The 21,419-nt window shown below is 50.6% G+C and overlaps 10 protein-coding genes across 10 annotated transcripts; 5 read left to right on the top strand and 5 right to left on the bottom strand.

Annotated features, from left to right (window-relative positions):
* Positions 1–1,019: 1,019 nt before the first annotated feature.
* Positions 1,020–2,762, top strand: GT037_001843 (mfs general substrate transporter; the record flags this gene model as incomplete). Its single annotated transcript, XM_038926890.1, has 6 exons — positions 1,020–1,238; positions 1,311–1,531; positions 1,582–1,766; positions 1,827–2,211; positions 2,285–2,459; positions 2,508–2,762. The coding sequence occupies 6 exons, from the start codon at positions 1,020–1,022 to the stop codon at positions 2,760–2,762; spliced, it is 1,440 nt and encodes a 479-aa protein (XP_038790182.1).
* A 213-nt stretch (positions 2,763–2,975) lies between these two features.
* GT037_001842 (uncharacterized protein) lies at positions 2,976–3,773 on the bottom strand (the record flags this gene model as incomplete). Its single annotated transcript, XM_038926889.1, has 1 exon — positions 2,976–3,773. One exon carries the CDS (start codon positions 3,771–3,773, stop codon positions 2,976–2,978), a length of 798 nt encoding a protein of 265 aa, XP_038790181.1.
* Positions 3,774–4,383: 610 nt separating this feature from the next.
* Positions 4,384–6,285, top strand: GT037_001841 (uncharacterized protein; the record flags this gene model as incomplete). The annotated part of the gene is made up of 5 exons (XM_038926888.1): positions 4,384–4,637; positions 4,688–5,061; positions 5,110–5,181; positions 5,238–5,915; positions 5,969–6,285. 5 exons carry the CDS (start codon positions 4,384–4,386, stop codon positions 6,283–6,285), a joined length of 1,695 nt encoding a protein of 564 aa, XP_038790180.1.
* Positions 6,286–6,461: 176 nt separating this feature from the next.
* Positions 6,462–8,180, bottom strand: GT037_001840 (uncharacterized protein; the record flags this gene model as incomplete). Its single annotated transcript, XM_038926887.1, has 3 exons — positions 6,462–6,845; positions 6,900–7,810; positions 7,859–8,180. 3 exons carry the CDS (start codon positions 8,178–8,180, stop codon positions 6,462–6,464), a joined length of 1,617 nt encoding a protein of 538 aa, XP_038790179.1.
* A 1,084-nt stretch (positions 8,181–9,264) lies between these two features.
* Positions 9,265–10,176, top strand: GT037_001839 (uncharacterized protein; the record flags this gene model as incomplete). The annotated part of the gene is made up of 2 exons (XM_038926886.1): positions 9,265–9,670; positions 9,719–10,176. The coding sequence occupies 2 exons, from the start codon at positions 9,265–9,267 to the stop codon at positions 10,174–10,176; spliced, it is 864 nt and encodes a 287-aa protein (XP_038790178.1).
* A 1,183-nt stretch (positions 10,177–11,359) lies between these two features.
* On the bottom strand, positions 11,360–14,289 carry GT037_001838 (uncharacterized protein; the record flags this gene model as incomplete). The annotated part of the gene is made up of 7 exons (XM_038926885.1): positions 11,360–11,371; positions 11,422–11,734; positions 12,593–13,337; positions 13,387–13,843; positions 13,893–13,951; positions 13,998–14,079; positions 14,122–14,289. 7 exons carry the CDS (start codon positions 14,287–14,289, stop codon positions 11,360–11,362), a joined length of 1,836 nt encoding a protein of 611 aa, XP_038790177.1.
* Positions 14,290–14,333: 44 nt separating this feature from the next.
* Positions 14,334–15,995, top strand: GT037_001837 (glutamyl-trna synthetase; the record flags this gene model as incomplete). Its single annotated transcript, XM_038926884.1, has 1 exon — positions 14,334–15,995. The coding sequence occupies one exon, from the start codon at positions 14,334–14,336 to the stop codon at positions 15,993–15,995; it is 1,662 nt and encodes a 553-aa protein (XP_038790176.1).
* A 190-nt stretch (positions 15,996–16,185) lies between these two features.
* GT037_001836 (uncharacterized protein) lies at positions 16,186–18,238 on the bottom strand (the record flags this gene model as incomplete). Its single annotated transcript, XM_038926883.1, has 4 exons — positions 16,186–17,222; positions 17,310–17,401; positions 17,614–18,100; positions 18,154–18,238. The coding sequence occupies 4 exons, from the start codon at positions 18,236–18,238 to the stop codon at positions 16,186–16,188; spliced, it is 1,701 nt and encodes a 566-aa protein (XP_038790175.1).
* Positions 18,239–18,494: 256 nt separating this feature from the next.
* Positions 18,495–19,295, top strand: GT037_001835 (uncharacterized protein; the record flags this gene model as incomplete). Its single annotated transcript, XM_038926882.1, has 1 exon — positions 18,495–19,295. The coding sequence occupies one exon, from the start codon at positions 18,495–18,497 to the stop codon at positions 19,293–19,295; it is 801 nt and encodes a 266-aa protein (XP_038790174.1).
* Positions 19,296–19,551: 256 nt separating this feature from the next.
* GT037_001834 (ribosomal protein l4) lies at positions 19,552–21,323 on the bottom strand (the record flags this gene model as incomplete). The annotated part of the gene is made up of 2 exons (XM_038926881.1): positions 19,552–21,180; positions 21,228–21,323. 2 exons carry the CDS (start codon positions 21,321–21,323, stop codon positions 19,552–19,554), a joined length of 1,725 nt encoding a protein of 574 aa, XP_038790173.1.
* Positions 21,324–21,419: the final 96 nt, after the last annotated feature.

Genomic DNA, 21,419 nt, shown 5'->3' with positions numbered 1-21,419 from the left:
TCTGCAGTACCTGCGCGCACGAAAATTTGCGGACCTGCCGTCGTCGGAGAGAGATCAACAAAGACGGACCTCGGTAACAATAGGCCGGCCGCGTTCGAGTATCTAGAGCAATGAGCGTGAGTGAAATAGCAGTTTATTTCGGCACACGGAGAGTGCTCCTCATCTTTGGAATACCATGGACCTCTCTAGTGTCTGATATTCTGTGACGTAATGGTGTCGATGTTTTGTTGATCATACAGCATCCAGTATGTTCTCGACATGACCTCGCTAGATGCCTGTAGTAGTTACATGCCTAAAAAAGATGACACCATGGAAGAGCGTGATTGGACAGAGTTTGATAAGATTCTCCTGATGAAATCGACGATAATGGCTATTCTGTGCTGCTTTACAGCATTGTTTCGTTATGATCAGGCGTTAAGGTGATTGACTGCGTGGCACGCACGTGAACACGGTAGATCTTTAAGACTAAGCACTAATCCAGCTGGACGGGCTCGACAACCCTAGAGTTTGGAGTACTAGAGCTTTACCCACGCGTCCGAAGCTTGGCTCAATGCTAGAAGGAAACCCCCATATTGCTTCTTCTAGCCGACCCGAGGAAAGGTACAACCTTGGAACTTTCTCCCGCCTCGGGCTCACGGCGTGTGCAACTTCGCGTTGAAGTCAAACTCCAGCCATGGTCATACGAGCAGTAATGAGGGTCTTGCCCTGCTCAGTGACCACAGCAGCGTGCCCACGTTTTGAGCGCCACCCTCGGGTTTCAACACTTGGCACCCGGGGCACGGCCTTGGCATAGCCCTTAGTAACCTTCCTCTACTCCTCATTGATGGCTTGGCTCAGTAGCTTCCACAGGGAGATCGGGTATCTATAAAAATCTGTTGTTAAACGACTTGCTGTGCCCTGTTGGTGGAACTGTACCATACGTTGAAGCCTTCTTTCATCCTGCTCTTCCAAGTTACTCGCCACGAAGCTCAGAGTTATCGAAAATGGAGAATACAGATATCAAACCACGTTCTATCGATATGACACGGATAGAGAAAATTGACGTTGCAGAACCGCCGGACCAGACTGTCGCTTTCACGACGATGGAGACGAGGCGCCTCCTCCGGAAGTTGGACATCGCCATCCTTCCTCTAGTCTCTACGATGTATCTACTTTCGTTTCTCGATCGGTCCAACATTGGGAATGCTAGACTAGCTGGTCTTGAGCAAGATTTAGGGATGACTGGCTGGGATTATGCTGTGAGTCAACTCTACTATCCTCCCGTGGTCTTACAGTTCAAGAAATTAACTCATACATATGCGAAACGATAGACTGCAGTTTCAGTCTTCTTCCCTTTCTACATTATATCCGAGGTACCGTCCAATCTCGCCATGAAAAGGTTCCGGCCGTCGATCTGGATTCCCTCGATCATGGTTGCTTGGGGCATAGTCATGACCCTCATGGGCCTAGTGCACAACTTTGGAGGTCTGTTGGCTGCACGTATGGCACTTGGTCTTGCTGAAGGTGGCTTGTTTCCTGGTGTTGCTTATTAGTGAGGACAAAAAATGTCTCGCTGTTTCGGTTTTTGTTAATAGACCATAGCATCACCTTATGGTACCGTCGCCATGAATGCGGTTCCAGAATTGCGATCTTCTTCTCCGCCGCAACTGCTGCAGGTGCCTTTGGAGGCCTGCTTGCGCGTGGCATCATGGAAATGGATGGGATTGCTGGGCTCAATGGTTGGGCATGGATCTTCATCCTTGAAGGTATCCTGACCGTCATAGTTGGTTAGAACGATTTTCTTCATCGATATCTCCAAGTTTGACAAGTCCGCTGACTAAGATTAGCTGGAATCTCCTACAAGTATCTAAACGATTACCCCGACACCGCCAAGTTCCTGACCGAGAAGGAAAAGACTGAAGTCATACGACGCCTGAAAGACGACAGCACGGCTTTATCGAACGAATTCCGCACTCAATTCATCAAGGATGCTTTCAGTGACTGGAGAGTTCTTGTGCACTGTCTAATCACCTTCACAAACTTCTTACCACTCTATTCCATCTCGATCTTTCTGCCAACCATAATTCGGGGAATGGGATACACAAATGAGACTGCTCAGTTGCTTACAGTACCGCTTTATTTCCTTGCTTGTTTTGGCACTGTTGGCATTGGCTTTGCTGCCGACAGACTTAGAATACGTGGCCTATTCGTCATCGGACTTGCTGCACTGGCGTAAGTCTCCTACAGGAAATGTGATCTTGATCATCCTGTACTCCACATCGTAGCGAAGCTAACTTAGTGACAGCATCGTCGGATTCATCATTCTCCTTACTGTCGACACAAATGGCGTCAAATACTTCGCCTGTTTCCTAGTATTGCTCGGAATCTATCCAAACGTGCCACAGATTACCTCTTGGAACAGTAACAACGTTGGCGGATCTGTAAAGCGAGGTGTAGCCATTGCTATGCAGATCGGAACGGTACGTTAATTCCTTGTTGAATGTTAATACTTTACTGATATGTATCAGGGCAACATGGGCGGCGCAGTCTCGGGATTCATCTTCCAGGCCCGCGATGCTCCTCATTACCGTACTGGCCATGGCATTCTCCTCGCATTGTGCTGTTTGACTGTGTTGCTGGCTTCATTCATGACGTGGTATTTGCGGAGAGAAAACAGCATAAGAGATTCCAAACATAAGCCTCCTCACGAGTACACTCTTTTTGAACAAGAAGCGGAGGCAGATAAAGGTGATAATGCTTCTTTCTTCCGATACACCGTCTGAGATTGCTAGAACTATAATCCAAGACATCTTCGAAGCACAAATACTCCATCATCATGGCATTCGCACAACAATCTACTTTATTTCCAAAAAGAGAATAACAAATCCCATACATGAGTGAGCGAGGCAATCTTTATAAAACGCACGTGTATCCATAATGCGGCTCATTGAGATGAACATTGATGATGTTTTACTCCACATAAGTGAAACGTTGATCTACAATTTATTCTTGAGTTTGTGTTTCTCTTCCTGCTCAATCTTGAACTGCTGGACTGCTTTCATGTATTCCACCGAACCAAATCTTTCTTGCTGAGTAACCTGACACTCGCGATCGTTTGCATCAAGTAGCTGTTGAAGTACGGGTTGCTTCAAGAGTATCTTTGTAGTTCGAAGTGCTCCAGAAGGAGATTGTGCGACCCGGCGTGCGATTTCAATGACTTTGTCAAGAAACCTTTCTTTGGGCAAAATCTTTGTGACAAGATGTAATTTCTCTGCCTCCTCGGCTGAGATGGTTTCTCCAGCTAGACACAGTGCTGAAGCTTTCTGGCGACCCATAAGCCGCGGAAACGTAAAGCTCGATGCTCCCTCTGTAGTCATTCCCCACTTGACAAATGGTGTAAAGAAGTATGCGTCAGGGACGCAATATACGAGATCGAAGAGAGCGAGACTGCTCACGCCATAGCCTGCGGCTGGGCCATTGACAGCGGCTATCAGGATCTTCTCGGTAGAGATGAACGTCTTCGTTAACTGATGGAAGTCTGAGCCAAGAGCGAACGTCATAGGAGCCTTCGTGTCCGCCAATTCCATACCAGTGCAGAAGAACTTGCCTTCTCCCGTCAGAAGGATGACTTGAACTTCGGGCTGACTATCTGCCCACCGCAGGGCAGATAAACTGTCCGCTAAGAGCTTGGGATGCAAAGAGTTGCCCGACTTGGGCCGGTTATATTTGATGATGGCAATTCGTCCTGCTTCTCTTAGTTCAACTTTGACATAGCTGTATGAAGGTGGCGCCATGTCGGTCTGATCGTGTGTATCCCCCCTGGCTATTATCTGGCAAATTATGAAGAGAAATACAAATGATGCAGTGGTCAGAACAGGCGACTCAGCGCGAGATAGGTGACTTTTGTGTGTATAAATTAATGGAGTATGGCTTTTGTAGTGCCACAAGATGCTCCTATAGCGCTCTGTACTCGAAGCGAATTATACCTAGGTAGTCTTATCTCGAACTGAATCTATGCTCCTAGAGCATTAGAGCACCCACCCCACCCCCCCTCATTTTTCTCAAGAGACTAACTTTGTCAGTCGCAGGTTAGCTGACGTCTGAATTGAAGCCGTCCACGGACACACCTCGGGCCGCGCCAAGCCCGTCCCCACATAGCCGCATTTCGAGGCTCCGTTACCCCGCAAAACTTTATCTGAACTCGGGTTAGGTCTCCAAACCCGAGGCTGCATAGACCTGCTCCTTCTAGAGTGATGCATCGAGAATGCCGTGCCACTCTCGCCAACCGGCCGGGTATGTAGCGCATGTGTCCAGTTATTCTTTTGAAACCATGTTGTTCAGCTTCATCAATCTTGGATTGTCGAAATCATATACCTTCAAACAAATTTCTGTATCACTGTACCCATGGCGACACTTGATTCGAAGTCTAGCGAGATGCCGCACAGATTCAACTTTGCGGTCGATGTAATCGACAAATGGGCAGATCAGCGGAGTGATTTGCAGGCCATGCACTGGGTATCGCAAGACGAATCGAACACCAGGCACATGACCTTCAAATACTTTTCCAAGCAATCCCATAGAATTGCTCTCCTCCTTGACCGATTGGGGTTCGGTAAAGGGGATACTATGACGATGGTTCTCCCAAGGGTGCCTGCATGGTTAGTATGCGATCCATGAGTCTACAAGAAATTCGACTGACCATCTGAAGGTGGGAGGTCGCGCTTGCGGCCATTCGCAGCGGAATCATTCTATCACCAGGGCCGAATCTCCTGACCGAGAAGGAGATTCAATATCGGTGCAATAAAACCAAATCGAGACTGTTTGTCGGCGACGAAACGAGCGTGTCGAAGTTTCTTACCGTGCGCCAATATTGTCCGACAGTGGAGCATATCATAAGAGTCGGGGATGGTACTAGGAATCACGATGTTTCTTCTCTGTATGCCGCACTAGAGAATATCGAGATTGATGCCAGATTCGACTCGTTGTACCAAGAATGGAGCAGTCCAGCCATGATCTATTTCACTTCTGGAACGTCTGGTCACCCGAAAATGGTAAGACATAATCAGGTCATGCTCTCTCTAGGTAAGGTTCCGAGCACTTCGCATATGAGTGAGTTACTGAATAGAGTAGCAGGAGGAAGCGCATTCGGACAATGGTATCAATTAGCTCCAGGCAAAGTCCTTTGGAACACTGCGGACCAAGGTTTGTCAAATCGTTCACCAGGGAAGTTCAGAGCGACGTCGTTGACCCGTTGGCAGGTTGGGCAAAGGCTGCATGGTCTTTCTTCGGAGCTTGGAACTCTGGCGCAACGCTCTTCGTGCACGATGATCGCGGAGCGTTCAATGCAAAGCGCACCGTGGATATACTATGCCGGTACCCGATAACTACCCTTTGCGCCGCTCCGCTCATCTTTCGACAACTCGTGTCACCCGAACTAGAAGACCACTTCAAGCGAAACCCTCCCGCTGCGCTAGCTCATTGTACAACGGCTGGAGAAGCGCTGAACGCTATAGTCACCCAGCGATGGCGTCAACTTACCGGTCTCGACATCTACGAAGGATATGGCCAAACAGAAACCGCATTATTATGTGCCAATCTGAAAGGCTCCACGATCCGCCCAGGCTCCATGGGGAAACCAGCACCTGGGGTACCCCTCCGCATCATAACGGCAACCGGAGCGGAGGCTGCTCATAACGAGGAAGGAGATATAGCAGTGCTGTTGAGTGACCGGAAGGGTAGCAGTAACTTCTTCGGTATCTTCGATGGCTACGTGCAGGAAGATAATACGTGCACCCGCAATGAAAGAACCGTTACGGTGGACGGGGAAGTCAAGTCCTATTACCTAACCGGTGACAGAGCAACTCGTGATCAAGATGGCTACTTCTGGTTTGTGGGGCGAGCGGATGATGTTATAAACTCCTCTGGATACCGAATAGGTTTGCTCTAGCCCCAACGCCTTGGGGGGTTTTTTTTTCTGACAACTTCCTAGGTCCTTTCGAAGTAGAATCCACGCTCAAGCTACACCCTGCCGTCGCAGAAGCTGCCGTCATATCCTCACCAGATCCAGGAAGAGGAGAAGTTGTGAAGGCATTCGTCGTTCGTACGACAGAGTACGAGAATGCTCCATCTCAAGAACTTGAACAGGAGCTACAAACGTTCTGCAAAAAGAACGCAGCACCATACAAATATCCACGAAAACTGGAGTTTGTAGAAGGCAGTTTCCTCCCTAGGACTACGAGCGGCAAGATTCAGCGGGCCTTGCTAAGGAAATTAGAATGGCGGAAGGAAGTAGGCTCGAAACTCTAATCACCTGTCAGCCTGTACCTTGACTATATCCTGTTTCCGACACCTCTATGTTCGCGCTCGATGTTCGCCCTTTGTTCCCTTTGCTAGCTCAAAGCAGTAGCGTATTTGCCACTGAGGCCGTCCAGACACCTTGATATAGGTAGAAGTCGATGAAGAGTATAATGGTTCGTATAACACTACAAGCGCCACACATAATTTGTACCGCTGATATTTTCCTCATTCTCGCCATGATCTCTGAGAGCAAATGAAAAGTTGTCGATCATAGTTCCGGTGTTCGTAGGCCCAAAGATCTGAGGTAGGATCCCGTCAATGTGCCCACTATAGCCCTCAAGATCCAATCTGGGACTTTGTTCTCGTTCAGTTGGGATATTTTCAGACTCGATGTTTGTAGCAGGCGTATTGATGGAGCTCAAAGTCTTGGTTGTGGACAGTGTGCCGTAGTCACAGAGTGCGTATAGTTGATCGATGTCGGCAAGTTCGAGGGGGACACTTTGGAGGGCAGGATCGATCAAGTCAGAACAACGCATCGAATCAACAGCGAACTGAGTGAGCTTTGCGACCTGCGAATACCATTTTGTTAGTTAATGATAGAGCTATATCCAGTATTCACATACCATGCGCCCTGACGTCTTCCAAAACCTAGTTTTTCCGCTGATGTGCATTATACTGCTTTGTAAAGCTTCCACGGATTGTATGCGAGTAAGGCAATCTAGCGAGTGCTGGAACAAACAGTGTATTGAGCCTGCTACAGTGGAAGCATAGCTCAAAAACGTTGCTGACACTTTGTATTGCGCGCGGGCCGCGTTTTCCAAAGTGCGTGTGAGTTCCTGAGCATGTGTGAAGCAGCTGACGATCGTGCGAGACAGAAAGCCGGCGGGTATCTTGGATTGAGTCCTCTCAAGTCGACGCCTTATCAGAAACGGATGCTGAAGCAAGCAGTAGCAAAGATGATACAGGACATAAGTCAAGATGGTGGACTCGGTGATCGGCACGTTGGGCTCGGACTGACAAAGAGGTGCGTTCAGAATTGTCGCTTGTATGTCCCCATAGCAGTCAAAGAGTGTTTCGAATTGGGCGAGCTGAGAGCAAATGGTTTGATACTCGGATGTGTGGTCCCAGGGCGCCTTCCGATCGCCAGTAATGTCTCGTTGGAAAGTGTAGTTGGCCACTTGACTCAGGAGAGAAGCGACAACAACAGTTGGTGCGAGTGTCTCCATATGATCGACTCTGAAGTCGACGAAACGCAGGAACTCTTCCAAACTTACCACTTGCTGCGATGTGGATGTTCGGAAGTTTCCGTCACTGCAGGGCAACTGAATACGAATTGACTGGTCCTGGAATAAGGACGGTCTATGTCTGCCACAAGTAGCCAGCTTGTCTAGAAGGTAGATCGACCATAACGTGCGACGACGTTCCTCTTGAGCGGAGAAGGGTAATTCAGTGGGCGGTTCAGTCATCATGTGCATAGCTTGTGCAACATTGACAGCTACACCAATTTTGATCCATGCAGTTCTATGCTTACACTCTGAAGCAGTCAGCCTTGTCTCTGTCTGTGAATAAAGAGCAGAAATACCTGTGAAGTCGTACAGCGCGAGTAAAGTCGCCGCTTGAACCACATAGTGGTCTAAGACTTCATCAGAGTCGAAAATCCGCCTAAAAGTCTCTTTCCATGCTGCGGATGCGTTCGCTGCAGCTATGCGATCTTTGTCGGCAAAGAATGGGTCATCTGAAAAGCGTATCGCTATTCCTAGTACAGCTCGTATCAGGTAGTTCGGCAATCTACCATTGCGTAGCTGTTGCTGAAATGTCTGTTCATGAAAGAAGCAGTATGGCTGCCCGTGCCAATGATGAAAAAATAACTCGATAGTTGATGATAAGATGTGAGATGGAGGCATCTGCGGTTCGAGACTATGAGCATTGATCGACGCATCGTTTATATTGGAAGTTGGAAGGTGCTGCCTGCCTGTGAAATCTAAAGTAGCTGCTGCATCGATACTGCGCAAAGAGTTCAGCATACAACCTGAGATATGCTTAGCAATGGGGGGTGCGGTACCTTTCAAGCATGGAACTGAAATCGGATTGGGGATCGCCGCTCATATCCAATGAAGTCAGACCTTTCTATGGCGCAGTCAATATATGATTTTTGAAAGTAGGACAAGAAGGAAATACGTTATTTGGGTTCATGTCTTGAGGATGGTTTGACGTTGGGCGGCTGTCTTGTGTCGTTGTCCATCTGCGGCTGCGGTAGACGCATTTCTGGAGCAACCGAGCGCAGAAGCTGCATGAAGGCTGCTCGCCATCACATTTGACTTTCTTTCGTCTATGTCGCCATGTTCAGTCGCCACGATTTGTATTTTGTAATCGTTTGCGAACCCGATATGTTGGACGCGCATGTGGTTACGCAGAATAATGGGCGAGAGCTTACCGGCAATTCAGGCAAGCCTGGCGAGACCGACGGCTGTTTCGGGGTTCCGCGCCTTGATCATCCATTGGAGAAGACAATGGGTCTCGAAAAAGGACGGGTGTGTGATCGAACAAGAAGAGCGTCAGCAGACGGTGATGGTAAGGCCAAGGCGAGCTCTCTTGACACTAAACATAGCGCCATTCCAACCCCGCACTGGGGTGCCGTGTCGTACCGCTCTTCAGCGACTCGTTCCTTCGTTCCCGCATAAAGCCTTCTCTTGACTCTGATCTGCAGAGGAGCTCTGGATGACTAAGTAGCGAACAGTAGTATCACAACGCTAGTGAAGCAACAAACAAGACGTCAAGAACTAACGAAGGCATGAGACAATCCGAGCGCGGCAGTATGCTAGGATTTGGGCGAAAAAAGGGCTTGTCTGTTTTCACGATCATCATTCACACAGTGCGTTGCGATGGTCGTTTACCGCCAAGGGCGCGCAAGCAATATCTTATACCTGACCAGTGATACCTAAATACTGCTTCCTCTGTACCATCATCTTCTATCGTAATACTGTTAGCATGCAGCGAACTCAGAGATTTGCGCTCTCCCCACTTCCTGATATCACCCGTAATCCTTCCGCACCACTGCGTCCTGCACATCGTCCTACTCCAGAATTCCTCATAATTGGTCTTTTTGCGCTACGTCTCACAAAACGCCTCATTGTGAGTCTCGATTATTACCCAGGTCGCGATGCCGACATCATCTGGCTTGTCAACTTCCTTGCGCCTTACCCGGAAGATTGTAAACTAGCGAAGATCTCAGGCAGTCGAAGGGATGACTATCTTGCGATGTATCAAAACGTAGTGTCGCGGATGAAGAAGCAGCCAAAGTACCCCGTGCGATTCATGCAGATGAATCCGGATTCATCGATTCAACAGGCACGGCGAGGGCGCGAGATAGAACGGCCGAGGGAGATGACTGATTGTGAGTAAAATGATGAAACGATCATACGCAGAAGCTAAACCTGAACAGCAGAAAGATTAGACATCATTGACTTCTGTGATGCGGCAGCCGAATGGGGCTCCATGCTTCCGATTCCAGTGCATGAAGCGGAGAAGATGGTCGAATTGGCCGACAGGAGGAAGGTCGCAGACGTCGACGAACCTTATCGGCAGCAATCGCACTATAGCAATTGGGAGGAGTCGCACGGTCAAAGACAGTCACGTTTCAACGACAGGGACAATATGCAAGATCAGAGGCAATCGCAATTCGCGCCGAATGCCTTACCACGCGATATGGAAAGGCCAGTCCATGAACCAAGGCAACCAGAACGCGAGGATAGATATCAGCCACACAACGCTGGAACGTGGCGTGGCGACGAGTATCTCATTGCAGAAGGAAGGCAGCTTGCGGAAGACAGGCGACGGAGACGTCGTGTGTCGTTTGCAGATGAAGAATCATATCTTGATGCAAGAGGCATGCGCCGGTGAGAAGAAGGCATGCTCAAGATTGCTCTGAAAGGTCAAGTTTTAACAGATTCAAATGAAGATGGAAAGACTTCGACGAACGGCCGGCCAATGTATTGAACATCATGTAACTCTTCTCAACGTGATCTGGTTGCATACTACTCGAATTACAATGTGTCAGAAGCCTGATGTATCCTCACAGTCTTCAGTGACCGAAGCCATGATCGCTTTAGTGTATCCCAAGACCCCCGGAACTGGTCTTAATCTTCGAGTACTTCTCCTGGTCACCTAAGCTCTATGCTCGCTCGTAATGTGAATTTGATTCTGCTTTGCTGTGCATATCTTCCAGTACTGATTCAGCCACGCTCGCGCCTTCGTCGTAATCGCAAAAGTAACAATTAAAGCAGGCAGCGCCGTAACCCAGAAGATCTACCCTTTCGTCTTCCCAGGCAAAGACTTTTCATCCATTGAGAAGGTCGCTGTAGTAGTCGAAAGAGGTATGAGCAGCATCGTTAGGTTGGTGATATGAGCAAGGTTCGAGGCATTCTTATTGGCAGCTTGTGCTTCTTGCATGGTAGTGAACTACATGTAGGACTGCAAGAGAGCATCTGCAATGCCGATGATCTTGCCGCAGTGATGTTGTACCGAAAGCCACCCGTCTCGTTCCCATTGCAGTTCGTCAGTTATACCGGGACGGTATAATCCCAAAGTTTCAAGGTTTTCTTTCAATTCGATGAGCAAGATGCTCATAACAAACTTTACGTCGACAATAAAAACGAAGACCTCGTGTTGCCAGTTGCCCAATACTCCCTGATAAGAATTACGAAGATAGTACCATCGATTGACATGTGACTTTTCTGCAAGGGAATCTGTCTGCAATCGTAGTAGAGTCAGGATTCGCCTTTGGACATACGAAAGAGACGAGCAGATCGCGAGCTTGCGAGCGGTGTCGGTGCATGTACGTGGACTTGTCGTTCTGGATGGCGTGCCTTGCTGGATAGCGACTATGTCGTCAAACATAGAAGTATACTGTGGGCGCTGTTCCCCTTAATCCCAGTCGTCTGGGTTCGATGTAGTATTGTGAAGTCATGGAGATCGGGATCCAGTGAATGCAATCGGGAGTACGCGTAATCTTCTGAACAGTAATCAACTTCGAGCATGACATTCTCCGAGATAGATTTGACCAATTTACCAACTGGCGGATCTACTATGAGAACCACTACCCAGAGAGGTTAGTGGTGTCGAACAAAGCTGAAAGTCGAATCTTACAATCCCATGAGCCATCTTCCCGGGCAGCAGATGTCCAGACGACAAAGCATGATAGCTCTTAGGTTGGTCGATGATCGGCCGTTTTGGGTCGTAGCATTGTATGTGACGGTCGATGTTGAAGTCGCATTTGAAGGTATGCCCATGAACCGCAGGATCAGCATCAATGCGAATCGGCTGTGTAAAAGGATACCTTTTGACGAAGTTGTTTTCGGAGTAACGACGGAAAGGTTTGCGGTGATTGAATGAAGGAGCTGCGGGATCGGTCCAGTGGGCGCCAAAAACACTTGGGGAATGCGTAGGTGTGAACTGAGAACTTGAACGTAGTTCAGAGGTAGATTTTCAAGTATGAACAGTCTTCGCCAAGGATGCGTCGGCTTCACATCAGCGGTCTCATCAAGATAGCATTGCAGCTCTCGAGAACTCTTGAACATTCTCGGCGGCATTGACAACTCGTCCAAATACTCGATGACTGCCACTCTGCCCATCTCACTTTGGTACAGGGATTGCGCGTGTAAGTTCCGAACAAAATCCGGAAATAGCCAATATAGCTGCAAGCTCAACAATGCGAGGTAGGCCTCGCAAGCACTATGTTGAAGCAATGTCGCCGGCCTACAGTTCCGAGCAAGGGATGGGATCTGAAAGCTGTGCATGATCTTGAACGAGGACAACAGTCGCAAGATCGATCATGTTGCCCGTCGTTGATAATGATTATACCGCCCCATGCTTGTATGTCAGCCCCATGCAGGGATCCAGGTATGTTGAGTAGTTAGAGTAAGCTTATTAGACAATAGGAAAGCGTGGTTGGCTTTGCCCGGTGAAACTGCTGCGAATGGTGTGCCAGCGCAGCCCCTAGCACTGGTGATGCATGGATTTCATCAACCCTTGAATGGAAGAACGCGACCTTTACAGCCACTTCAAGGAGATTGACGAAAGAGCTCATTCCCCATGTTTGCTCCCACTTCCAATAGCCATATTAGCCAGGCTGCGATGTTTATTCTTAACCACCTACCGCCTCCAGAGCTGTGGCAGAGGTGAAAAAATGAGAGCATCTTGTATACAGCGTATAACCGGTCTATATCCGCGACTTCTCCGCGTGTGTAAGATACGATGTAATCGTCGTCCCCCTAACGCCGAGCCATGCAATCGTCAATCGTATCATGCAACCTTTTACTGTGTCGCACACTGAGGGCCCTCTGCCTCCTCATCATCGTCTTCCCACTCGGCGCCTCCAGCACGTGGGTCACCGCTACCAGCGCCGTACTCTTCCATGTCTGCATCCCACTCAACGTCTACTTCCTCCTCTTCTTCATGCTTCTCCTCGCTCTTTTCGTCCTTGGGTAGTGCGTCACGGAGCTTCTGTACTGCGGCGTCGTTCTTCAACCATCCATCCTCTGGGAACTCAACATCAACTACTAGGTAGAGATCGCCCCTCGCGTCGCTGCGCTTCATGGGCATACCCTCTCCTTCGATCTTGAGGATCTGTCCTGGTCGCAAGACGTTGCCGTTTGGTTGTTGCACGTTGAGCTTAAGACCACGTCCATCGAGATGAGTGATGACCACGCGGTCGAAGCCTGTTAGTGCCTCCACTAAGCTAACCTTCAACTCGGCCCTCAGATCAGCGCCTGCGCGTTCGAAGACATCGTGTGGCGTCTCGGTGAGCGTGAAAATGATATCGCCTGGCTCCTGGTCGGGTAGTTGATCTGCCTCTCCTGCAAGTACAATGCGCTCGCCTTGTCGCGCACCGCGGGGAATGTAGAGTTCTAGCACGTTCTTGGTCTCGACGACCTTCTTGCCCTTGCACTTCTTACAACGCTGCTTCTCTGGGATGACTTGGCCAGAGCCTTGACAGTTACCGCAAGGAACAGTTTCCTGGGTGACGAGGCCAGGACCGACCTGGCGGAGGACTTGCTTTGCACCTTGGAAAGTCAGTATAGTCGTCAAGTGCAAGGTGAGAAATTGACATACCCCGCCCGCCACAGGAAGCACAAGAATTCGCCTTTGCGCCCTTCTTTCCACCGCTGCCTTCGCACAGGTTACAGATGATGTTCTTTGTGTTTGAGAACTTTGTCGTCTTGCCCTTGTACAGCTCTTCCAAGCTGACCTCGTACTCCTGCTCTACTGAGCGTCCCTTCCGTGGCACGTTTCGTCCACCAGGCATGCCGCCCATGCCACCCATACCTGGCATTCCGCCGAATCCGCCCATGCCGCCGAACATCTGCGCAAAGATGTCGTCGATGTCGGGCCCCTCGCCGCCCATGCCGCCCTTGGAGGGGTCAAAGGCAGACATGCCGTGGGTATCATACAGATGTCGCTTATCATCGTCGGAGAGGATTTCGTAGGCTTGTTTCGCGGCCTTGAAGCGCACCTCGGCTTCTGCACGGTCTTCTTCTGCGACCTTGTCGGGGTGATGTGCTAACGCGGCCTATTGTATGTCAGTATGAGGCGTGGATGCACTGCTGTTGCCTGCGGACCTTGTGGTATGCTTTCTTGATCTCGATCTTGCTCGCGCCCTTCTCGATCTCGAGGACCTCTGTTTTGGTCAGTGCAGTTCGCAGTCTCTAGACTTGTGTATCTACCGTAAAGATCGATTTCCTCATCCACTGGCATGGCGTTAGCAGAGAGTGGTGATGTCGTCGATTGGGAATACCTACTTTTGGGCTACTTTGGGGTATGAGTCGGAAAGTGAGGAACAAGACACACTCTTAGGAGTATGTACAAGAAATAAGGCGGGCGCAACGAAGTAAGATGCGTCCTGTCCAGTGGGAGTGAAGGCAACAAACTTTCTCCAGATTTGTCGATCACTTGCAATGCGGGCCAAATTCCTGAGGAGCGGCCCCCACTAACGTCGGGCGAATCCCTGCACGTCATTTTCAACCGCGAACTCGAACCCTTTGCGTCGCATCAACACCCAAATGTCGTTTTCACTACTTGTCCGCCCGCAACTATCCACCTACACATGCCGGTCATGTCTAGTTCGCCTTTCGCGATCCTCGCACCGCTCAATCGCCTCTAAAGGAAATCCTCAGCTCGCTAAAGAAGGAAAGGACAAGGCTAGTACTGCCGTACCGACATCTCCCGCACGGACGCGTTTTGCGCCTTCGCCGACGGGCTACCTACATCTTGGATCACTGCGGACGGCGCTGTTCAATTACCTCCTCGCAAAACGAACGGGTGGCCAATTTCTGCTACGGATAGAAGACACAGACCAAAAGCGCACGATACCAGACGCCGAACAACGACTCTTCGATGACTTACGATGGGCGGGACTGCAATGGGATGAAGGGCCAGAAGTCGGGGGTCCGTATGGGCCGTACAAACAGTCAGAGAGAAGTGAGATATACAGAGAATATGCGCACAAACTTCTGGAATCAGGACATGCATACCGCTGCTTCTGTTCTTCCGAGCGCTTGAACGTCTTGGCCGAACACAGACACAAGCTGGGCATCGCAACCGACTACGACCGCACATGCGCCCCACCTGCTATATCCAAAGAAGAGAGCGACGACAGAGCATCCAAAGGGGAATCGCATACCGTACGCCTCAGGGTTCCAGATCAATACCCGACATACAAGGACCTCATCTATGGCACCTTCCGACCCCTTAAGAGACGCGGCCATGTCACCGAATCTGCTTACGAAGACCCCATCTTGTTGAAATCTGACGGCCTCCCTACGTACCACCTCGCGAATGTAGTAGACGACCACCTCATGAAGATCACTCACGTAATACGAGGAAGCGAATGGATGCCCAGCACCCCCAAGCACATCGCCATGTACCAAGCATTCGGCTGGACACCTCCTGAATTCGCCCATGTCGGCCTCCTCGTCGACGAGAACGGCAACAAGCTCAGCAAGCGAAACTTCGACACCGACATCACTGCCTTCAAGGAGATGGAAATCTTCCCTGAGACCCTGACAAACTTCGCTGCGTTGCTAGGATGGAGCCACAAGGAAAAGAGCGATGTCATGGACCTGAAGACATTGATTGAGAAGTTCAGTTTGAAGTTCACAAAGGGTAACACCACAGTGACATTCGGTAAAATGCAATTCCTCCAGCGCAAACATGCCCTGCAACGTGCTTCTGTCGGCGGACCCAAACTCGAAGAACTGGTTCGCAACGCCTCCAAACTCCTCACTTCAGAAGACGGCCCCTATCAAGATTGGCAATCCATCATTGGCACGCCCTTCCCCGAATCCCACATCCGCTCCATCATCCTTGCCGACGCAGAAAACTACACAAACGCAAACGAGTTTCTGTACCGCAACTCCTTCTTCTTCACACCCATCCGTCCATTCGACAAGCAACCGCCCATGTCGACTACATCCGACATACCCATGCGCGCGCAAATGTTGGCAGATATCAAAGAGGAAGATTGGAATAAGGAAAATCTGATGAAGAAGGTGCACGAGATCATTGATGGTAGGACAGAAGGCAAGAAGGGAAGCAAGGATGTGTATCACTACTTGAGGAAGACGATTACTGGGCAGGAGCAGGGGATGCGGTTGTATGACATCTTCACAATTCTTGGGAGGACTGAGACGCTCAAACGGTTGGGGTTGCTGATCAATAATTAGTGTGATGTATGATAGTATGTGCAAGGCAGAGACATGAATGTAACAATAGCATAGAGAGCATAGATCACGAAGATAGAGATCATTTTTGTTCGATTCATTTCGCGTGGTATCCCATCCCATGATCTATCCGATGTACGCCCTACATACCCTGAACGCCATACCATGCTATCCACGATACTTCATCGTACACCTAGGAAGTCTCCATCTCGACCTCCTGGCTCTTGACCTCCTGCCCGTTGGTAAGGTTGAAGACCTTATCTTTGACGTTTGCAGCCAGCAGACCCATATCCTCTTCACGCGCAATCTTGCTCCCAGCCGCACCCAGCTTGGTCAACTGGTTCTTACTCTCGTTATTCGTCGCGTATCCTGCCCCGCCTTTGAAGCGCTTGCTACTGTTGTTCTCTTGCTGCATTTTACGGGCGAGGTCTGAAATCTGTTTGGTGCCGTAGTCGCGGTTGGAGATGAGAGGAGAGGATGACAGCGTTTGTACCCAGTACTTGTTCCACAGCGCTTCTAGTAGCTTAGCGTCGAGTGACGACTTGTAGTGCGAGACTTCGAGGGGGTAGTAGTGGTTGGCGTGTGCGCCAAAGTCCTCAATCTTGCCGAGCGGAATGGTTTCGAAGCCGTCGCTCTCAGCGCCACTTGTGTTTTTGGAGCCGCCACCTGCCTTGGCCTGGTTCTCAACATACTCTGTTGAATAGGTACGGAAGGCACCGATTTCAACTTTGCCCGCAGAGACGGTTCGGTCGGGATCGATGACGATGGCGCAGAAGGGGTCTTGGAACTGTTGTTGAGTCTTCTGTGTGTTGACGTCGATGCCCGAGAGCCAGCAGCCGTAGCCAGGATGCGAGTGGTACCAGCCGACGGCGTTCTCCATCTGTCCCTGTTCTCGTGCGCGCTGTAGAAACTCTACCATGTACTCGTTTGCCTCGTCTTGTGCATTGACTCGTGTCTCTGTACCCTCGACTGGTAACCGGAATGCGTCGGTCACGACGAATGTGTGTGCTTCAATCTTGCCTAGCATCAGGCCCATGACTTCGATTGAGCCGCCGGATCGCGCGTGCATGACCATCTTGAGGAGGGCGATGGCCGAAATGCGGACAGACGTGAAGTAGTTGGGGTCGGTTCGCCATGGATGCGCGTTGTTGATGGCTTTCTGCTCTGAGGAAGAATAGTTGTAGAGAGCGTCTTTCTGGGGATCTACAAGCTTGACGGAGTTCTCCAGCTCTGAGATGTTTATTAGCACGCAACGGCAAGCGGGGTATCATAGTATTGTGATGGACGGGACATGGTCGGAGGAGGGATAAGACTTACCCCACGTCTTCAAAGCGGTCCCCATGGTTGAAGACGGCGTCGAGATTGTTTGGGTGAGTTTGATGCTGTTTGGTGGGGAGGCAAGGCGGGAGCTGTATGCTTATTGCGGGGAGCTCTAGCGCCAAGACATACAAGGCATCAGCGAGCAAGCCGGCAGTCCTTGGAAAGTGAAGTCGAGTGTAATTCAAGACACTGCAAATACGGCCATGTTATGATTTACTGTCAACAGCGTAAAACAGAGCGAGATCAAAAAAGTCTGTTTTGTCTCTACTTCTTCCTCCGTGACTGATCTTCCCACCCTGACCTTTCATTCATCTTCCGTGCCTCTTCCTCCATCTTCTTGACCCACCTCTGAGTCAACTCCTCATTCTCTTTGCGCAATTTCTCCTTCTCCTGCTCCGCCATGTTCAGTTGTAGGTTCAGCGCAACCATTTCGTCGTGTACCTCCTCCACAAGCCTCCCCTTGCCCTTGAGCTCCTCCGTTCTGTCCTTGCTTCGCCTCTCCAGTTGTGTCCGGACCTTTTCGAGCTGTTCTATGCGCTGCTTTTGTTGCGTGTCTGAGGCTTTGAGGGTGCTCAGCTCGGCAGTAAGGGCGCTCAGTTGACTTTCTAGATCACCCCGCGTGCGCTGAGTGACGGCTAATTCGGAGCGAAGTTGCGCAATAGCAGATGGCGAGGAGACATCGGTCGTTGCTGGTCCTTTACCCTTTGATGCGCTGGCCGCGGGGGCTGACTCTTCCGCGGAGGGTGTCTGGTTCGCAAACTGCGCCATGTTATCGGCGAGCTTGGTATCTAGACATCTGAGCATGATTCCGTGACATGGCGCACTCGACTCTGCAACTTACAGGCGTTCACGTATTCCTCATGCGCCTTCTCTCTTGCGTCACGCGCATCGAGTGCAGACAAATATTCCGCCAGGGGATCACTCATGGCGGCAGGCAGAGTCGCGAGAGATCAAGGGAGATACGAGCCGTCTGTATCGCTATCATGGTGGTGTGCTACGTGGGAGTAGGCTGAAGGTGGGCACCATGGACGATTGCGGGTGCGGAGGTCGTCACTGCTCCGATTCGACTCCACCCCTGCTAGTGCCGACAGGAAAGTTCCATCTCCAGCTGTCCCACGTCACTACTCAAACTTCTTCACTCCCGTTCACTCGTTTCCCACGACTTGCACAAAGTAGTCCAGCATGCCGCCTACGCACCACATCTCCGGTACCTCTCGTGCCCTCTACCGTGTCTTCATCGCTCCGAATCTGCGCAACACGACATCAATCCCACTCCTCTACGCCCCAGCTTTTGCGCCAACTCCGTCTCCGAACTCTCTCTCCTCGTCCACGCCCACGCTCACGAGCCGAACCACAACCCGCGGGATAAAGTACACAAAAGATACCCGCCGCCATGCCATCTCAGACTACTACGTCATCGACAAAGCCATCGAAGCTGACTTTATAAACCTCGTCGACGAAGAGGGTGCCATTCACAAGAACGTCCCTCTACAGGAGGCGCTGTCAAGCATAAACAAAGTCACCCACCACGTTGTACAAATGGTACCTGGAAAGTACGATCAAGATGGCTTCCTAGATCCAGAGAGCTTGCCAACATGCCGCGTTATTTCCAAAATTAACCTACGCGCCCAACACCAAAAGAAACTGGACACAATGCGACGGCAAGCCAAGGGGCTGAGTGCGGGGTCAGGACTTTCTTCAAAAACGTTGGAATTGAATTGGGCAATTGCGCCGGGGGATCTGAAGCATAGGCTGGCTGCCATGAAGAAGTTTCTGAAGGAAGGGCGCAAGGTGGAGGTTATGCTTGGGCCGAAGAAGGCTGGTAGGAAAGCGACGCTGGAAGAGGCGGATGCGGTGATAACGGCCATTGACGAAGCGGTGGAAGAGTGCAAGGGATCGCGAGAGACTAAGCGCGAGGGACAGGTTGGGGGTATCCTGAAGGTTACATACGAGGGCAAGAAGATTGAGAAGGAGAACAAGTAGAAAGATGCAGAGGCGTGAGAATAGTCCAACGTGATCTGGACAAACGAATCTTCAGAAAGAGTACCGTAGGTGCACGAGCAAAATGCCGAGCCGCGGACAGCACAACTCAATACGAAAGTAGCGAAGATGGAGATCGAAGAAGGAACGTGAATAGTTCCCGTGCATGTAGCATACTGTACAACATACAACATCACAGGCGGTGTAACGATTCATGAACATCTATAGATACATTGTATAATATCACACATCAAAAACCTCATGACTTGTTCACTTCCTTGGCCGGCTCAGCCATGGTCTCAACTCCAGTCGCAACATCCACCTCCTGCACGTCCTCACCCTCGATCGCCTCGCGTTCGGCCATGTCAGCCGCTACTTCCGCACTCTTGGCCTGAAGCTTCTCCTCACAAAGCCTAACCTCTTCCCTCGTCTTCTGCTGGCCAGCGAAGTGGCCTTTGAGAGTGGCAACGACATTCTTCTGCTTGGCGAATTCAAGCCTAGACTCCAAAAGTAGTAGTTCTGCATTGTCGACATTGGTCCTTTCGCCGCTAGCCAATTCCAACTGTTCTTCAGCACTCACTTCATTTCCAGTCAAACGGAAAGCCTCAGAGCGGTGCTCATGGATTTGCGCTGCGAGTAACGCCGCCTCATACTCTACTTCTGCCTTCCGTACTTGAAGCTCCCCCAATTCGACCATGATCTCTTCAGACTCCAGTCTGTTGGTGTTCAAAGCTCTGCCAGCAAGGTCATGTTTCGTGTTGATCTGGTAAGTTATAGTCTGGATGCGAGGCCACTCGTCACTCTCCGGGGAAATGAGATAGTCGCTGAAAGAACGGCCGGTCTTCTCGGCGAATTGCAGTTCCTTGGCTTCGGAAAGGAGGTTGTAGGCGGATATCGTGAGTTCGGAACGTTTGGGTCCTTGAGGCAGAGATTCAGCATAGGCGTAGCGTGTACCTGCCACATTTTCGTAGACTCCAGCGCGCATGACATCTTTCTCCTTGGGGTCGGAGAGTGACAGTCCGCGGAATTCTTCCCAGCCAATGGTCGATTCGAGCTCGGTGGGTGGCGATGATCGGACAAGGCTCTTGTGCCAGGGCGTGATGGCCTTGTGTGTGATGTCCTCCTCATGAGAAAGGAGGATGTTGTGCAATGCGTCACGCTCGATGATGACGCGCGACAGTTCGAGGAGGTTTTTGACGTCGACTTCCTCCCATGTGAGCGTTTGCTCACCACGATCCATCTCTACCAACGCCTGCTCCAATAACGGTCGCTCTTCCAACGTGACCATCAAACTCCTGCCCCTACCGTGTAGCTTTTCGTGGTACTTGAGGATATCACTTAGTAGCTTTGTTGACGGGCTTTCAATCTCCATGGCATTGTCCACAATGATCAGTTCGCCCTTCCTGAACCGGTACGAGAGTGCTGTCCGCCATGCGAGGTCGTAAACCTTCTTGGGCAGTTCAGTCGCGAAGTCGCGGGGCTTGGGGCCATGAGCGACACCTCCACCTTTCAGCATGGGCGACTTCTTGTCTCCCAGACGAGCGCGACCGGTTCCCTTCTGCGGCCGGATCTTTCTTGCTGAACCTCGTACTTCATATCTTGTCTTTGTCGAAGCAGTACCTAACCGGGTACTATCTCCTTCGTAGATGACAGCGCGATGTAGTATGTCTCGTCGGGTAGGCAGGTATAGGTGATTTGCAGGGTATTGTTCGAATCGGAGCGGTTCCAGAGAAGGGAATTGGTGGATAGTCGCGAGGACTGTCTGCTGCTCAAAAGGCTTGACAGGTACATATCCGGAGTCATGGGCCTTGGCATTTATCGACGATAGCGTGGCCTTGGAGGGGGCAGATGTGGTTATTGAGCGGCTGGTGGGCGTGCATAGAGATTTCTTAACGACGTTAGCATGTCGCATACAATGACGGCGAAACAACATACGGCGCAGCGCGTGCACAGCGCATTCGGCCGTATCGACAGACTTCTCAATTGATGTGTGACGCCACGCATGGGCGCGGATATCCTTGTGGAAGCCATGCCGGTCGGGGTGGTTCAACTGTTGAAGTCGTCGGAGTTGGAGGCGGAGGTCTACGAAAAGCGCTAACGTGAGGATCACCACATTTTCCAGCGGGC

This window comes from Alternaria burnsii (genome assembly GCF_013036055.1).
Source record: "Alternaria burnsii strain CBS107.38 chromosome Unknown 750, whole genome shotgun sequence".
NCBI lineage: Eukaryota > Fungi > Ascomycota > Dothideomycetes > Pleosporales > Pleosporaceae > Alternaria > Alternaria burnsii.
The sequence above is the reverse complement of the archived record's forward strand: the minus strand, read 5'-3'. Positions and strand labels throughout refer to the sequence as shown.